At 48.0% G+C, this 15,855-nt stretch overlaps 3 protein-coding genes across 6 annotated transcripts; 1 reads left to right on the top strand and 2 right to left on the bottom strand.

The window, feature by feature from the left end:
* Positions 1–8,727: 8,727 nt before the first annotated feature.
* Positions 8,728–10,929, bottom strand: LOC128271706 (adenosine 3'-phospho 5'-phosphosulfate transporter 1). The gene is made up of 2 exons (XM_053009324.1): positions 10,614–10,929; positions 8,728–10,534 (listed from the first exon to the last, which is right to left on the bottom strand). Exons 1-2 carry the CDS (start codon positions 10,643–10,645, stop codon positions 9,145–9,147), a joined length of 1,422 nt encoding a protein of 473 aa, XP_052865284.1. The 5' UTR covers positions 10,646–10,929; the 3' UTR covers positions 8,728–9,144.
* Positions 10,930–11,288: 359 nt separating this feature from the next.
* On the top strand, positions 11,289–13,304 carry LOC128274698 (probable glutamate--tRNA ligase, mitochondrial). Of its 2 annotated transcripts, none has more exons than XM_053012978.1 (3): positions 11,289–11,500; positions 11,560–12,744; positions 12,811–13,304. In XM_053012978.1, the coding sequence occupies exons 1-3, from the start codon at positions 11,302–11,304 to the stop codon at positions 13,050–13,052; spliced, it is 1,626 nt and encodes a 541-aa protein (XP_052868938.1). In that variant the 5' UTR covers positions 11,289–11,301; the 3' UTR covers positions 13,053–13,304. The 2 variants fall into 2 exon arrangements, with proteins under 2 accessions (XP_052868938.1, XP_052868937.1); XM_053012977.1 differs by having other exon boundaries at positions 12,802–13,304.
* LOC128274699 (serine incorporator 1) lies at positions 13,114–15,613 on the bottom strand. 3 transcript variants are annotated; one of them, XM_053012980.1, is made up of 4 exons: positions 15,440–15,613; positions 14,142–15,156; positions 13,711–13,876; positions 13,114–13,648 (listed from the first exon to the last, which is right to left on the bottom strand). In XM_053012980.1, the coding sequence occupies exons 1-4, from the start codon at positions 15,473–15,475 to the stop codon at positions 13,510–13,512; spliced, it is 1,356 nt and encodes a 451-aa protein (XP_052868940.1). In that variant the 5' UTR covers positions 15,476–15,613; the 3' UTR covers positions 13,114–13,509. The 3 variants fall into 3 exon arrangements, with proteins under 3 accessions (XP_052868940.1, XP_052868941.1, XP_052868942.1); XM_053012981.1 differs by having other exon boundaries at positions 13,711–13,867; XM_053012982.1 differs by having other exon boundaries at positions 13,711–13,857; positions 14,147–15,156.
* Positions 15,614–15,855: the final 242 nt, after the last annotated feature.

The following is a 15,855-nucleotide window of genomic DNA, read 5'->3' as shown; positions in this document are numbered from 1 at the left end:
ATTCGCTGTGTTTGCTCAATCCGCGGTCGTGCCAAGCCTTGGTCACCACCACCTTAAAGTGTGCTGTGCTAAGGTTCGCAATGCGTCACACGCGCTGGTCAAACGGCTGCTGGGTGTTGGTTCTAACGAACGAGAAACGCACAACGGACCGTCAAGCGGACCCAACCGTAACGGGCCACGCTGGAACAAACCGTATCTTGTGATTTTTCGCACCAGACTGAGTTGTGATCTGTGTTTTCGGTTGCAGCAATGCTAGCCAAACACTGGCCCGAGTTCAAAGTGGCAAGTTCACGGGAGCGAGCGAGCGAGCGAGCGGAAGAGAGCGAGACATCGTGAGACACTCGCTAACTCCTAGCAGGCTATGGGGCGGAAGGGTCCTCTGGCACCGCCATCCCACCCAAACGACTCGAAACCGAAGGCAGAACACTAAAACGCGCTCCGCCCGACGCGGTCCATCGGCTTTTCACGTTTATACGCCACTGCACTCACCGAGTTCTTCCATTCATCCTTTGGCGGGCACGTGCAGGGAACCGGCGGCGTTATGGTAGCGTTCTGCGGTGGACACTTCCGTTGTTCTTGGATACCGTAACACCAGGGGCACGGTGCACAACTATGAGCACGATACAAACGCGGACGAATTTAACACAGGATCGCAGCAACCTTACCGAGAATTGACACGCCCAAGGTGCTTAGTTTTCGCTCGCTCTAAATAATGACCAAAAACGACGGCTTAGCACGTCCAGCCAGCAAGGAGCAGCAATTACAGTTAAACTCACGTGACGACCAGTCTACCATCCACGCGATCTGTATTGGACCTGAGTGACTGGCGGCACTGGCACATGTACGAGCGGCACTCACGAACGATTTTCGTGAGCGTCGTTGATTAAATTTCATTGACGAAGAGTTTCTAATCGAATTGCCTTCGGTTCGTGTGAGAGACCCCAACTGGCCCGATTCGGCGGCAGTCGGCATTTTCGCGTTCGAACCCACGGATCCGTTTGAGTATTTAGTTTTACATTTCAAGGGTTTCACCCTTCGCACGTGTTTGCGTGTGTGTGGTTTTGTTTGAGTGTTTACGGAACCAATTGGGCTTGTCCTTCGCGGGGACTGCGAAGAGTAACCTCAAAGCAACAGCCACCACAAAAAGGCCATTCATAACCCCACGGCTCGTGGCGCTGATGCATGCAGCAAAGCGTCTTGACCCATACATAATGTATGCGACGCTGACAAAGGACCACCAGGGCGGCCACGGCAGGGAAATGAGTTCCACCAAGCGGCAACTTGCCGCAGGTTGCATCTAAACCACACAATTATTCATTTTTTCCATTCCGGCTTCCTTGCTCTGCGAACTCCCCGAACCGGTGGTCCGAAGCATAAATTTGATGCTGCTAGCGGCTCCAGAAAAATGCCGCTTTGTCAGCGCCATTACTTTGCTCATCGCACTCAACGGAGACGCCTTTCAACCTGAACAGCCCGTCGACGCCTTATTCGGTTCGCTTGATGCGGGTTTTTCGGTTTTCGTTGTCCCTCCCAACGTTCTTATGGGCGCTAAATTTTGCCCCAAACCGCCGAGTGGGGCTGCCATAAATTATACAGCCCACATAAGACCATCGTAGACCATCGCACGGGCCGTCTCGAGGAGTCAATATATGCAAATGAACGATCGATTGGGGAGCAGAACCTTTCATCGGCCATGAGCCATAGGCATGTTTTGTGTCGCTTCGTATGCGACGACTAAGACGCGCCCGACGTCACTTCCGGTTAATGAGCGAACGAAAGTTTTGTATTTTTCGCGGTTACCAAACGTTGTACCAGAGCATAACGGGACTTCCAAAATAAACCCACTAAAACCTACGTCAGTGTAAAACTGTGTAACAATAAAATTCAATTACTACGGCACTTCGTGCTCGCTGTTTGTACTGAAACACAAATCATCTTACTGAACGAAACTATTTTCATTACGCCAAAATGGAGCGCTGACGGAAAAGTTATGCTCACACCAGTACCCGTCCATTGCTGGCATCCCCGGGTAGCCCCGGTGCAAGTGTTTTAATAAGGATCACGTTACGGTACAAGAGGGCAGTCATCTGCCGCAAACGCCCTTTCGCAGCGAATCCACTGAAAAGTGTCTTCCATTATCCTTTCATTGCGCTGTAAATTATAAAGGAAGTAACTTACTGCATCAAAATAGAAACGGGAAATTCAAAATGCATATACCGTGACATGTTTCACGGTTAGTAAAAGCATGAAACTCGTTCGTAACTAACGAAAAACTACTCACTGGTACCTTGGAAACTTACAAGATTATAACGCTCTTGTCGTCTACGTTTATCTACGCAGAGGCATCCGCCTGAGCGCAAACGTTGATTGGACAGGTAGCTCGCGGAATTAGCTTGCGCGTCAAGGGACCTATTGATAGATGTTTTCGTAAATTGCAAGGTTTCCTTACTCCGTAGACCCCTTCCCGAACGAAGCCATAATTCGAAATAAGACGTCACGGAGGAAAGAGATTTTCTCGATTCTCCGATCGTGCCGTTACCAATTGTTGGGGGAATTTGAATAGGAAGAATCCCTGTTTAAGAAGAATCCAAAAATCAGTTTGTCAACACGCAGAGACTGGCGTTGCTCCATGTTTAACCATTCTGTAGATGGCAACGATGCTTTCGGGACTCTCGGCATAAAGTTCAGTCAACCAATTGACTTCGCTTCACAATCAAGTTCCGACACCCTTCGGTGAAAAACCCGAGGGGCCAGTTTTTCATGCCTCCTTGAAATGTACTTGTAACGATGTTCATGACTTTGTTCCATTTTCATGACCAACGGTGCTGTTGTGAGTGGAAATATGAAGAACCTGCCGTAAAGACCAACGTTCATCCATCACACGAATTTATGTGGCGGAAAAACCGGAAACAGTGTCCATTTCCTCCATCGCGTGGCGTGCCTTAGTTGGCGGAAGTCATTCGTGCTCGGGCCGTAAACCGCTCGCCGATCCGTGCTGAGGGTTTATGTTGTTGTTTTTCCGTTTTTTTCGTTCTCGTCGAGCGAGGGTTTAGTTCCTTCCACCGTTGCTTATCCCAATTTGTTTTACCTATTGAACCGAGACCGACAGAGAATGACCGATCGCAACGGAAATGCAAACGGCAAAAGAAAAAAAACCGCACCGGACAACAGGTCAGCCAGTTTCAGCCAGCGGAAAAAACTACCGACTGGCTTTGGAACCACGAGCATGGCTTGGATACTACAGGGTTGGTGCTACTTTCTATCACCTGTAAGCCGAGAAAAGTGTCGGCAAAAAATTGAATCAGAAAAATATGATTATCCATCGGATTGGGGTGTATGCCAATATGATTACTGTCATTAGATTGGATTTGGCCAGTGAACATACATCGTGCTCCAGTCTGTATACACACCATCCTTTAATAGTAAACCTTTTTGCCCCGTTGTTGAGCACACTGTCGTGAAAGACCTTTGTACGAGCGGGGACCTTTGCCGAGCTCGTTTGCCTGGGTTCTATATTTTATGCAGTAATTCAACGATAAGTACCTCATCATGAATAATTCCATTTATGTTCTAAGTTTGTCCCAACGGTAGCGGAATGCACTGATTTTTGGTTTTGTTCGCAAAGTACGGTATACTTTTGTCACCTCTCAACAAGAACTCCATTTGTGTATGGATGGAAAGGATCAGCTTTAGTATTTTGCTGGGACCCTGGGAATCACACTTAAGACGAATGATTCAATTTCTGGTGCCTCCCAAATGAACTTTCCTGAATACGATGGACCAACGTCAGAATAGAACAAACGCGGTTGTGCAACTAAAATATTGAATACTACAGAAGGCGTAAAGCTTTTCCTGAAGCTGATACAAGATACCACCTTTGAATAAATATAGTTAAACTTCATCCCATTTTACGCCTCAATCCAGAAACAAGCAGAACGCAGAAATAGTGCCCTTCGTGAAAGTAATATTAGTGGGAAAGCCGATTGGTTATAGCATCGGACGGTCCACCTAAAATATGCATGTCCACTTCATTCGAAATGGGATGACATTGATTGGAAACTGTTTCAACAGCTGTATCTGCCGTTCGCCGTTTCCTTTTTTTGCCAACACTCCACCGGTGGTTCACAACCAGATGGGATAAAGGGTACGTTCGAAATCCGGCAGCATTTTTTCCCCCTTGCTGAAATATGAAACCATTTGCAGTGAAGAAGGTCAAGCGTTTGATACACTCACTACAAGCAAGCAACAGTCCCCTTGGCATCGACGTTGACAGTGGAACGTCGAAATGAGAAACCTGATTTCCATACTCATTGTCAGCCTTATGCGAGGAATAGGCAGCATGGAAAGGAAATGTTACCCTACACCCATCGGATGCCGGTGGAGATCAGATCAAACAGCGAGCACAGACCGTGCTTTTATCATCTGCATCGCTGGTCTGGGATGGGAAATATGGTTGATCATCTAATGGAGTTGCAGAAGATATACGTACCTTCAGTTCCCGATGATGCACGTCGTCTGTTGGGAAATGATGCCACAAGATGAGTCTATTTTAGTTCCCAACCGAATTGAAATGACAGTTTATGTTTGCCGTTTTACCTTTAGCAACAATACACCATTGGCGGCCCAATAAAAGTGTTACTTAAATTAAAAAACTTCACAAAACCTACTTCATAACTTTCATGAGCTATGGCCGCAGCCAGCCATTAACCATTATAGCAAATAAAATGGCACAACGCGAAGCTATGATTGCATTTGTAAGTCCACTCGCAACTAATGGGCAATCTTTGTTCGCAACATTATGCACCGCTACACTCGAGAAGCTTTTCAACAAAGAATCACCCGTTTTCGGCTCCCACTTCCAACCGCGTCCACACTGGGCTAGAAACAATGTCCAGCGTGCTATCATGCTGTTGTTTGTTTTGTGCTTTGATTCGCCGCTTTGTTTTCGTAGCACCGAACGCCGGTCGGTGCCGGAGCTTAAGTGAAACACCAGGCGCCCCCATCTAGACGGAAGTCTGGCACAATAGCGGAACGCGCGAATCAAGATTGAAAACTATCCAGCCAACACAACTTTGCACGCCACCGCGAAGAGATTTGAAAACTTTTCCACCGCCGAGAAATCGGACGATTTTGTGCCATCGCGCCATGACGGTGAGACGGTGATGCGACGGTCCGATGACGGTGGTAATGATGAGCAGCCCCCCCAGGGAATGGCACCTTCCGCCGGAGCTATCTCGAAATGAGAAAAGGAACAAGCGTCCTGAAGCAGTTGAAAGGCAAATCACGATGGAAGAATTGTAAACCCAAACCCAGCGTCCAAGGTACGTACCGAATAAGCTCAGGTCCTCGGCCGAGGCATCGTATTGAACGGCTCCATTGTTTCTTGGTCCTGTATGGACGATGCAAGGCACATCCGCCGGCAGCAGTCGACGAAAGTGGACCAACATTTTAAATTTCCGCTACGCTGCAAGATCTGAAACCTTGGCACGATGGCAAGATGCAAGTCGAACGTTGAACGTTGGAATATTTATCTTCTTTCACCACCGAACACACTGCAGCTGACACTGAGACCGGAATGAGAAAAACTGGGTAGGAAATTCGATTTAATCCTATCGGCACGGTTCGGTCCGGTGCACGCAACCTTGAAAGTCCCTTTTCTCACACCAGTTCCAGTCTGCTTTTCTTGAGAAAAAATACCCAGAGGTTGCTGGTTAAACAACAACCGAAGCAGACTCCGACAATCGATTTCCACGGAACTGTACGGACCAGACGCTTGATGCGATTGAACCATCGCCGATCTGATTCGTTTTCTTTTCATTTTGGAAATCATCCGAGCGTACTTGTGGCGCTCGAAAGTCCTCAAATCTCATGCCTAATTGCTTCATCAGCTCAACGCGTTCTCGGAAGCGCAGTGAGGGCAAAATACGCAGCATTTTTGCACCGCAAAACTGTGTCTTTCGTGGTTTACTTATGTACAAAATGAGACGACTCGTTGTATTGACTCTTTTTTTGTACTACTGAGTACTCGCTCAGGATTTAAGGAATCGAGCCTCGCAAGCCGAGACAAAGTGTAATTAAAACAGTTCTTCGCTTGAGTAGAAGCGGTGTAAGTAAAAGAGTAAGACACCACGAAGCATCGGAACACCTTGCTGGGCCAGCACCGTCCGAAATAGTGTCAAAAACAGCTCCATTTTCACGCCACGGATCTTTATCAAATTTCCACCCCAAACCGCAATATGAAGCAGGTTCCCGCGTAAGCGTCTAGTGACGTGATAAGCAGCACATTGAAAATCGTTATACCGCCAGCTACATGGTATCGTCGGAGCCTGGGGCGAGGCTAGCTAATTGTTGCTTCAACACGGTTGCAGCACTCGCCCGGCAGATGGTCTACCACCGTGGCCATTACGGTCCATCAACTGCTACTTTTGTTTTGCGGGTTGCTTGCGAGTCACCATTACGGCGGTGGCTATTTAGTTCTTCGCCTGAAGTGTGGCATTAAATTGCACCGGTGTGTAAGCTATGGCTGGCCCTGGGGCTTAGGTTCTCGCGTGAGTGTTGGCCGTGGAACGAGTAAAATAATTACTTTGCACGGGTGCTTCAGATTAATACATGTAAGTGTTGATATTTTACGCATAATAGAGTCGTTCTTCTTTAAAGGGTTCATTTGGTAATTATGCTTATCGTGAATTATGGATTTTTAGCTTAACTATCTGCACAATTGTAAGGTGCACGATTTTATCCGGAAACACTTCTAGAAGTAGCCACTGAAGACAATGACCGGAAGCTAAAATGATGAAAATTCAAAATTGAATCAATTTCTAGTTCCTACGGCGTTTTCTTGCCCATTTTCTCTAATCATGAAAATTTTACATTCAGTTTCAACTTCAATAGTTCAACAGATTCAGAACTCATGGAGAAGCCCAAAAACTAAAATGCGATTAAATTACCGACTCGTCCTTCCTGCCTTTTGATAATAGAAACGAATGTTGCGCAAAGTATCTCTTACCAAAAAAAATGCTCTCTGTTCACAACGGTGAAGGTCGTGACACTGGAAATGCGATCTCATTTTCCATCTCGGAGCGCTACTTATTTTTTCTGATAAAAAATCCCAGAATCAAGGCCAGCCGAAGCCCGACATCTCGTGCCACATGACAAACCTCACCATTTTCTATGTGCGGTTCCTTTCAAGTGGAGAGTTTTCATCACATTCCGCCGCAAAAACGCGAAACGAGAGCAGCTTCCAGTGGCCAGCGAATGGCCAGCTTTCGGCATGCTCACCCTGCCATGCACGACAATCCGGACATCCAGAATATTTGATGCGCACCACCGGATAAGCATGACGAGTGCGTTAGGCGGCATTGGTTTCATTACATTCCCGGCATGTTCGTGAACTCCATGATTGGTTTCATCTGCCAGCTGGGCTGAAAAGTAATCTAGAACGTGCCTATTAGGCGTGGAACCGAAATTAAATTCCGCTATGCCTACCGCAATGTAACCACTATGACTGTAATAAAGCTCCACTCCTAATTGATACGCTTTCGCGAAGGATGGCCCAAACCGTTTGAACAGTGGAAAATTGTCAAACTGTAAAGATCGATTAGGGACACAAATGGGGCGATTTCGCGTCAATGGCTGTATTCAAGTCGGCACAAGTCTTTCAAAAACACACCACTTAATCCTGCTTCAGTATCGCACTGCAGCACGTCGATTTTGGAAAAAACCCATCGGCACACAGATTAACGTCCGAAACACCCTCCAGTTGTCACCCGGTGGTTGTGACGAAGGACCCGAAGGACCTCGATTTTACCCCTTTTTACACCACGCGAAAAGTAGCGCCGGGTAGCCTTCATCAAAGGCAGGCCAAGTGAATGAAATCCGGCAACCCGCGCCAGTAGGAAGCCCATTAGCCGTCGGTTGTGTTCGTTCGGTGATTTCTCGTTAGATTCTAAAATTACCCAAAATGACATTATAATTTCGGAAAAGAAAAGGCAACATAAAAAAAACTGCATCAGCTCAAGGAAGTGGCGCGAACCTTTCCTCCGCGGCAACGATGGCCGATTTTATTGCAGCCTTTTCACGATAATGTATGATAATCGTGTTTGAAAACGGACCACAAAATGGGTCGAAGCTGCTTTCCAGGCGTGCTCTTTTCGCGCCACGTGGAATCAGTTATGCGGCCTCAGCACCGGCTGTTGTGGTGTCCCCCCGGCTTTAATGGTGATTCTGTTTGAACGGTTGCCGAAGGAATTGGTATTTTGGTTGCCGATGGATACCTCTGTTACCGTCGCCGAGTCGATTTTGGTTTCTGTCGTCATGTGGTCACGGTGACTATAGAGGTCGTTAGTTCTCTGGCAAGCACGGGCATTTCTTAATATCCATCGTTTCACGGCGCCAATCTAAATTCCTATTTATGTCGCGAGAACAGACAAAAGCGGTTACTAAAGAAGAAAGATGAAAGAAATGTGTTTCGTCTGAAAGCGATAGTACGTTCGACCTACCTTAAAGCGTAATACGTAATCATAATTAATTTTAACATTTAAAACTACATAACGCCTTTACCAGAGACCAATACCAGACTCCGGAATGAAAAAGCCAACAACGGTTCTACGGCGCGTGGGATTTCATTGTTATCTAGAGCACACAAAAATAAAACAGTAAATAAATAAGTGAAAGGCAATAGTTCGCTTTGTAGTTGTTTAATGAACTACATAAAATTTATTTGCGCAGTGACACTCGTTAATTAAGAAGCATTGTTTGAAACAATCATTTCTATTTCTTCTTTCGTCTCAGTACTGTATACTTTTATCGAACAATGTCCGTTGCCTACACACTGTGGCGGATTTCATAGTCACAGTTTTCGCCAATTTTTGGTTACAGCAAGCCTTTTGGGTGCAACCGGCGCCCACGGGCCGTCTTGATTGCAACATTCTAACGCAAAACTCTCGTCCTTAACAATCGCTGTACATAAATAAAATATCTAAGCGTTAACAGCCCCCCACTTTGTAAGCTTAAAATCGATTGCCATCGGTAAAATCGGCCGAAAAGCATGGTCGCCACTACGATTCCTACTTCCTACGAACGGAACGCCACTTGCTACAATTGCGGAATGCAAGTCGCCTTGGCTTAAGTCTACGAACAGCGCACCTAAACGGTGATGCGCGGCTTCGCTAAGTTGCTACTCTGGGCGGTTTGGTGGCGTAGCTTGATCGCTTTCAGGCGCTGGTTGCAGTAAACGCGCAGAAAGATCGCCAGAAACACGATCAACACGCCGATCACACCGAGGAAGGAGATTCGATGCTGGTAGATCAGACACGAGAGCAGGATGGCGATCGCCTGCCGGAGAGTCATGATGATGGTGAACACGACCGCACCGAACGTGGCGATCGTGTAGAAGATGAACAGCTGACCGATGGCGGACGAGATCGACAGGATGACGCAATCGATGACAAACTTCGGATGATCGACCGCGAACTCGAGCGAACTGTAAAAGCCACCCTGCATCGCAAGGGATGCGCCGGTAAACAGCGTGCTGAAGAGGTTCACGCCACACATCATCTGAATGGAGGACATCGAATACGACTTGAACAGCTCGCCCTGCCAGTTGGACGTGAAGCTGTCGAAGATCATGTAGAACGTTAGCAGCAGCACACCGGTGATCGTCGTTATGGCCGTGGTCTTGGACTCGTCGGTCGAACCGGTCAGGAAGAAGATCATACCCACGGAGATCATAACCGCGGTAAGATACTCGTAAAACTCGTACTTATTACGTGAGATAATCTTTCCCATGATCATCACCGGGATAATTTTGCAAGACTTGGCCAGCACTTGTGTGGGGAAGTTGACAAACTTTAGCGCCTCATACTGGAACCAAGCGCTCATGATATTCGAAAACGATGCGAAGGAATACTTGTACAGTGGCGCACGGTGACGGAACTGCCGTTTGGCCACAAGATAAATGGCGGTAATCATAAACCCGAGCACGCGGTTTGAAAATACCAGAAATTGAGAGTCCTTAAAGTGCGATTTGCCCTTCGCCGGCCCCTCGTACTCTTGGGTCATAATTTTCTCCTGCAGCACACCCCACGTCAGATAGGATCCCATCAGCCCAACGAGACAGTACGCGAGAAGCGCACATTCCTGTGCCGTCGTGCGTTTGCTCGACGCCCCTTTGGCACTTGCCTGACTGCCACCGTCGAGGGACCGTTCATCGGGGCCCGAACCGGAGAAGCAAAACTTCACCAACGACGAAAGATGCGATCGCTCCGAGCGCTCAAGATATTTGCTGCGTTTGGTGTACTTGTAGATCAACACGCCGGGAAGCAGGATGCACAGATAGCCGAACAGGTTGACCGACAGTCGCAACAGCCACGAGTACTGGTGCGATGTTCGATCGATCAGCTGGCTGAGCGTGAGTTCCGGTTCTGGTTTGACCCCTTCCAACGGAATCCCCGCCACCTCTGGACCATCGTGCAGCGATTCATGCAGAATGTGTGATACTAATCGTACGATCGTTATCGTAACGATTACAATAAAGCTGAAAGGAACGCAAAAAAAACTATTCATAGAACGGTCGTCGGTACGGAAACGGAATGTTTCTGGAACGCGCTACTTACCAAATGATTATGTCGGGCACATAGTTCCTCATGATGATCCGCCGGCAGCTAGGCAACTAACGAGAACAACGGAGCGTTTTGTTTCACGCAACCACCTTTTAAAGCAAACAGAGAACGTTCTTTCCCTACGCACGTAAACTTGATAACTTTCGTAGTGTTTCACGTGGCCGCGTTGCACATGTCCCTGCCGGACGCGTGTTGGGATATTTCCGACAAAGGAAAACACCACTATGCCGCCACGGGAAACTTTTAATTGCGGTACGAAAACATATTTAGAGCAAAACGGGGAAAGGAAGCCGACCAGATTTGAACCGGACTTCCCGCAAAGCTGTGGTGGAAAAACATTGAAAATATTGACAACGAAACAGATGATTTTTGACAGTCCTTCATCGCACCCATTTGGCAGGGTTCAATCACATGCCTGCGGTGATTAATTTGTTTCAATCATTTCCTTATTTTCTATTATAATTTTGTCGATTTTCTCATCCAATGGCCGATACGCGAGAAAACCAAAATTGCTAGATAAAAACATTTAAAAAAAGCTATATTTTTGTGCAAAGCAACGTTCTCACGCACACAGAGTAAGCAACCGTTTGTTTTGATCCTGCTAAGTGTCAAATAATCCCAAGAAAAACAAAACAAAGTGTTTCATCATTCGCGACGGCATGACCGCGAGGCTCAGCCAGTGATGACCGTAATGTCTGGTGCACTTTTGAGAACGGCCCTTCCGTTGGGGCTTCTTTCGGTCCAGAGGAATGTGCCGGCCACGGGCTGTTTCCGTTTGTTCTGTGACCAACGGCCACCGGGGGTTGCCGGTGCGGCTAGTTCCGGCGATCCGAAACAAGATGCGCAAATAGTGCGGGTACGTTTCGCACCCAGTCCCACAGGTACGGTGTTTCGCGTAAATCAAAACCATATAAAGCTAACGGCTTACATCACTTCACAGGATTAATGCACCTCGGTGGCCTACGAACGGCATTGTACAACTATCTCTATGCGAAAGCACACGGCGGTCAGTTTGTGCTGCGCATCGAAGACACTGACCGGGAGCGGTTCGTGAAGGGTGCGACAGAAAAGCTGTACGCCGATCTGAAGTGGGCCGGCGTTGAGCCGGACGAAGATCCCTTCAAGGGAGGCCCGTATGGTCCGTACACACAAAGCCAGCGCTACGACATCTACAAGCGGGAGGTGAAAAAGTTGATGGAAGATGGGCGCGCTTACTACTGCTTCTGCACGGAGCGGCGCTTGGAGCTACTGCGAAAGGAGGCGCTACGCTTGCGACAAGTGCCGAAATATGACAATAAGTGTCGCCACCTAACACCCGGCCAGGTTGCCGAGCGTCTGGCGAAGAATGATAAATTCTGCATACGCTTCCAGCTGCACTCGAAGGGTGACGAGTTTAACGATCTAATTTTCGGCAAGATCGTGTACTTCATCGCCCAACAGGAGGGCGATCCGGTGATTATCAAGTCGGACGGCTACCCAACGTACCACTTTGCCAATGTGGTCGACGATCACTACATGCGCATCACACACGTGCTGCGCGGTGTCGAATGGCAGATTTCAACCCCAAAGCACATCCAATTGTTTCACGCGTTCGGCTGGAGACCACCTCAGTACGCGCACCTACCGTTAATCATGAATCCGAACGGGACGAAGCTTAGCAAGCGACAGGGAGACGTGCACTTGGAGCACTATCGGAACAATGGTACGTTTCCTCAGGCCCTACTCAACTACGTGACTCAGAGTGGAGGTGGTTTTGGGCGGGAACTGCTGGAAATTGAAGCTCCTCAGCTGCCGGATCTGGTGCGGCTTTTCGATCTGAGCAAAATCAACGCAAACTCTAGTCGCCTGAACCCGGAACTGCTGAAACACTTCAATCGGGCCGAGATTCGGCACAAGCTAGAGAATGACAGTACCGCAGCCGATAAAATCGTGCGAGAACTCACGGAAATGGTTCGGAAAGAATTTCCCAGTCAAGCCAAACAACTTCAGCTCGATCCTGAACATGTGCGGGAAGTGCTGACCTGGTCGCTACCCCGGATCGACTCGTTGAACGACCTCGTACGAGGAAAACTGTCGTTTCTTTGGGTTCTGCCACAGCCATCGAAAGAAAAGCTGATCGACACCGGTAAGCAGGAAACGGGCCAGTAGACACACGGGGATTCTGAACGGCGTGCTTTTGTAGACATTTTAGCGCTGCTGGCCAAAAATCTCTCCACTGAAAACGACGTACCGGACTTCTGCAAAGCGGAGCTGAGCCGCTTCATCAAGGCCTTTGCCGAGCGCAACCATCTTGCATTTGAACAGCTTATGAAAGCACTCCGCACGGGACTGAGCGGACTACAGGAAGGTCCCTCGGTGCCGGAAATGATGGAAATTTTGGGTCGCGAAAAGACCGTGCAGCGGATCGTGCTGGCCGCCGGGAAGCGAAAATGATCGAACCCAACCGGGCGTTCCGAGCGAGCGGCCTGCAGCATCGAGACATAAGGAGCCTGTTCCTACTGAACTGTGGAATTTATTTAAGTGTTTTGTTTACATTTTTGGTTGTATAATACACAACGTTAGACAAAGCTGCACTGCTACCGGACGAGTTAGAGAATGTAACATCAAGCTTGAAAGGATGAAATGATGTTGACATTTCAAAATAAACTTTAAAATGTGGTTTGTTCAGAGTAATTCAATGAATATTCCTGTCCTCGTCCTCGAACCACATTTAACGCCTCGTTCCATATTTAGCCAACGTTGGCTTTCGTTCTATTTCTTCACAAACTCGTGCCTATCACATGTAGTGCATTATTAAGAAAACATAATTGGGATCCAGTTTTAAAGATCGCAAAGATTATTGAAGCTGATATTAATATAGCACCGCCGATGGCGCACCGTGGTGGGGTTCCTAGTTGAATTCACGTTCGCTGAGCACCATTGGGGCGATCAGTGTCCAGCCGTAGATGGCGATGCACATCCAGCTGGACACGATCTTCACCCACATGGACGCAGCGTTTGCATTGAGAGTGTCCAGCGAAGAGTTTGGTCTGAAACAAAGAGAATTTTGGTTATCACGTCCGAAGGAATCAGAAGATCAGGAGACACTTACTGATACCAGTTGGTAAGGGTCATCATTACGTAGAGGGTGGCCGTAATGAAAACAACGTGAAACAGGGACCAGTTATAAGCGACGGCTTCTTCTTCGTTGTCACGAACCTCATGACCACTGCTGCCATGGCCAGCGGAACCATCGTCACTGAGGGTGGCTGTAAGATCTTGATTTCATTAGGAAAAGTATTCACAAACGCCAAACAGACCAGCGAACATCGTCATCCCACGGTGAAAGAATCGGGGTTACGGGGCAACAGTGCGTACCAATTAGAAAGTGTTGGATTACAGAAATAAATGGAAAATAGAAGAATTGTTAATAGTCACACAGTGAAAGCAGTGCCAACAACAAATTAATGATAAGTTACTTGGACAGATGACGGATGATGCACGAAAACGAAAAAAAAAACCTTCAATCGGCCGTCTTCTTACCTTGCTTTTCGGGATCGGAAAACCGAGAAACGTTGCTGGCCGAACGCATGGACGAGTAGAGAATGCACAGCAACCAGATGACCAGGCCGATGATGCTCGTTTTGTCGAAGTGTACCCGGCTCGACTTTTCACCGATGATACCGAGAAAGCCGGGATTACACTCCAGGTCCGGATTGTTGGCGACGGCCGACCACGTTAGATAAATCGTGTACAGGGTTACCATCGAGCTTTGCAGTAGTCCCGAGCGGGGCTGGAACTCCTGGACGTTGGGCCAGATCGACATGATGCTCACGCCGACACACAGGATCATGTTGATCGTGATGAAGAACGTATTCTGGGAGCAGTTCGACGATTGCGTGAAGTAAACGTACAGCAGCACCACGCCGGTCAGCGAGAGTACGTACTGGATACCGGTGGCGCAGCAGAGGGCCGCGAACCAGCCGCGGGACTCTTCCTCCTCGTAGTTGCTCACCCAGGCGTCGGCCCAATTGTGCGCAAAGTCGATGATGTACACCAGCTGCACCAGAATGAACGCGAAGCCACCGATCAGACCAACCCACATCCAAGCCGGACCGAAGCCCGTCTCCGGGATGAAGAACGCTCCGATCGCGATCCCGACCACGATCATAAACTTGATACCCCAGAACCCGTTCTGCAGCGAGGCTCGAGGGTCCTTCGATGATCGCACGTTCAGCATCATGACCGCCCAGAGGGCAAAGAAGCACACGAGCGCGAAACATATACGGTACACAGCCAGGTAACCGACGGCCGAGCTGCAATCGATCGTTTCACCGCTCGGTATAATGTGCGACGCGGAAGAAGTGGAGTTCGCACAGAACGGCACCTTCTTCAGCAGATCTTGAAGGCCGGGTGCTAACATGATGGCCCCCACGATAGCACCGAGCACCAGCATCAGAGCGTACATGAAACGGGTGGCCGTTGAGTTGGACTTCAGCGACGAAGGGCATAGCGAGCAGCACAAAGAGCACGCCGTTCCCGTGCAACAGCAAGCCAGCTACATGGAGACAAGTAAATAATGGGGTATTTACGAAAGTAATAAATTCTGTCGTCATTCGTATTCGCCATCGTCAATGCGCGTTGAAAGTGTCCCATATCAGCAAAGCAGCTTGTGCTAATCTAATTACCGAGGAGTACTACTTTCATCTGGCGTTTTTTTCCCCAGCGTCATGGAGATTATTCACTTTTTCGCACTTCGCTTCGACGGACTTGTTTTACCAAGGACAAAAATCAATAACAAAAAAGACTCTTCTGTGCGTATCATTTCCCCCGTTACTTACATTGGCTGCTGATACCAGACCCAAGACTGCTCCCATTTTCGCTGCACGATTGTCGAAGTTATTCGATGGGCACGGTTTCTTTACGAAGAAATATTAAACAACGGGGAAATTTAGCCTTTTCCGCAATTGCGACTGTTTTTTGCTTTACGAAACAAACAGATTTGTCGTCTGTTCCTGACACCTTGCGATCGATGAATAACAAAGGCATTCTGGTGCGTGAAATAAGCTCCCAAATGGCAGGGTCCAACGCAAACCCCTGCAATCGGTTCCACACTAAAGTGCACAATTTTTCATCATTCTTCAATTCGTTTAAACCAGGATTTTGTCCCTTAATCACAAAAAACAACAAATTTTTAATTGAAAGTTGTGGATAATTTTAATGTTAGTTCTGATCACTTCCAAAAAGTCCTGCGATG

Source organism: Anopheles cruzii, chromosome 3 (assembly GCF_943734635.1).
Source record: "Anopheles cruzii chromosome 3, idAnoCruzAS_RS32_06, whole genome shotgun sequence".
NCBI lineage: Eukaryota > Metazoa > Arthropoda > Insecta > Diptera > Culicidae > Anopheles > Anopheles cruzii.
The sequence above is the reverse complement of the archived record's forward strand: the minus strand, read 5'-3'. Positions and strand labels throughout refer to the sequence as shown.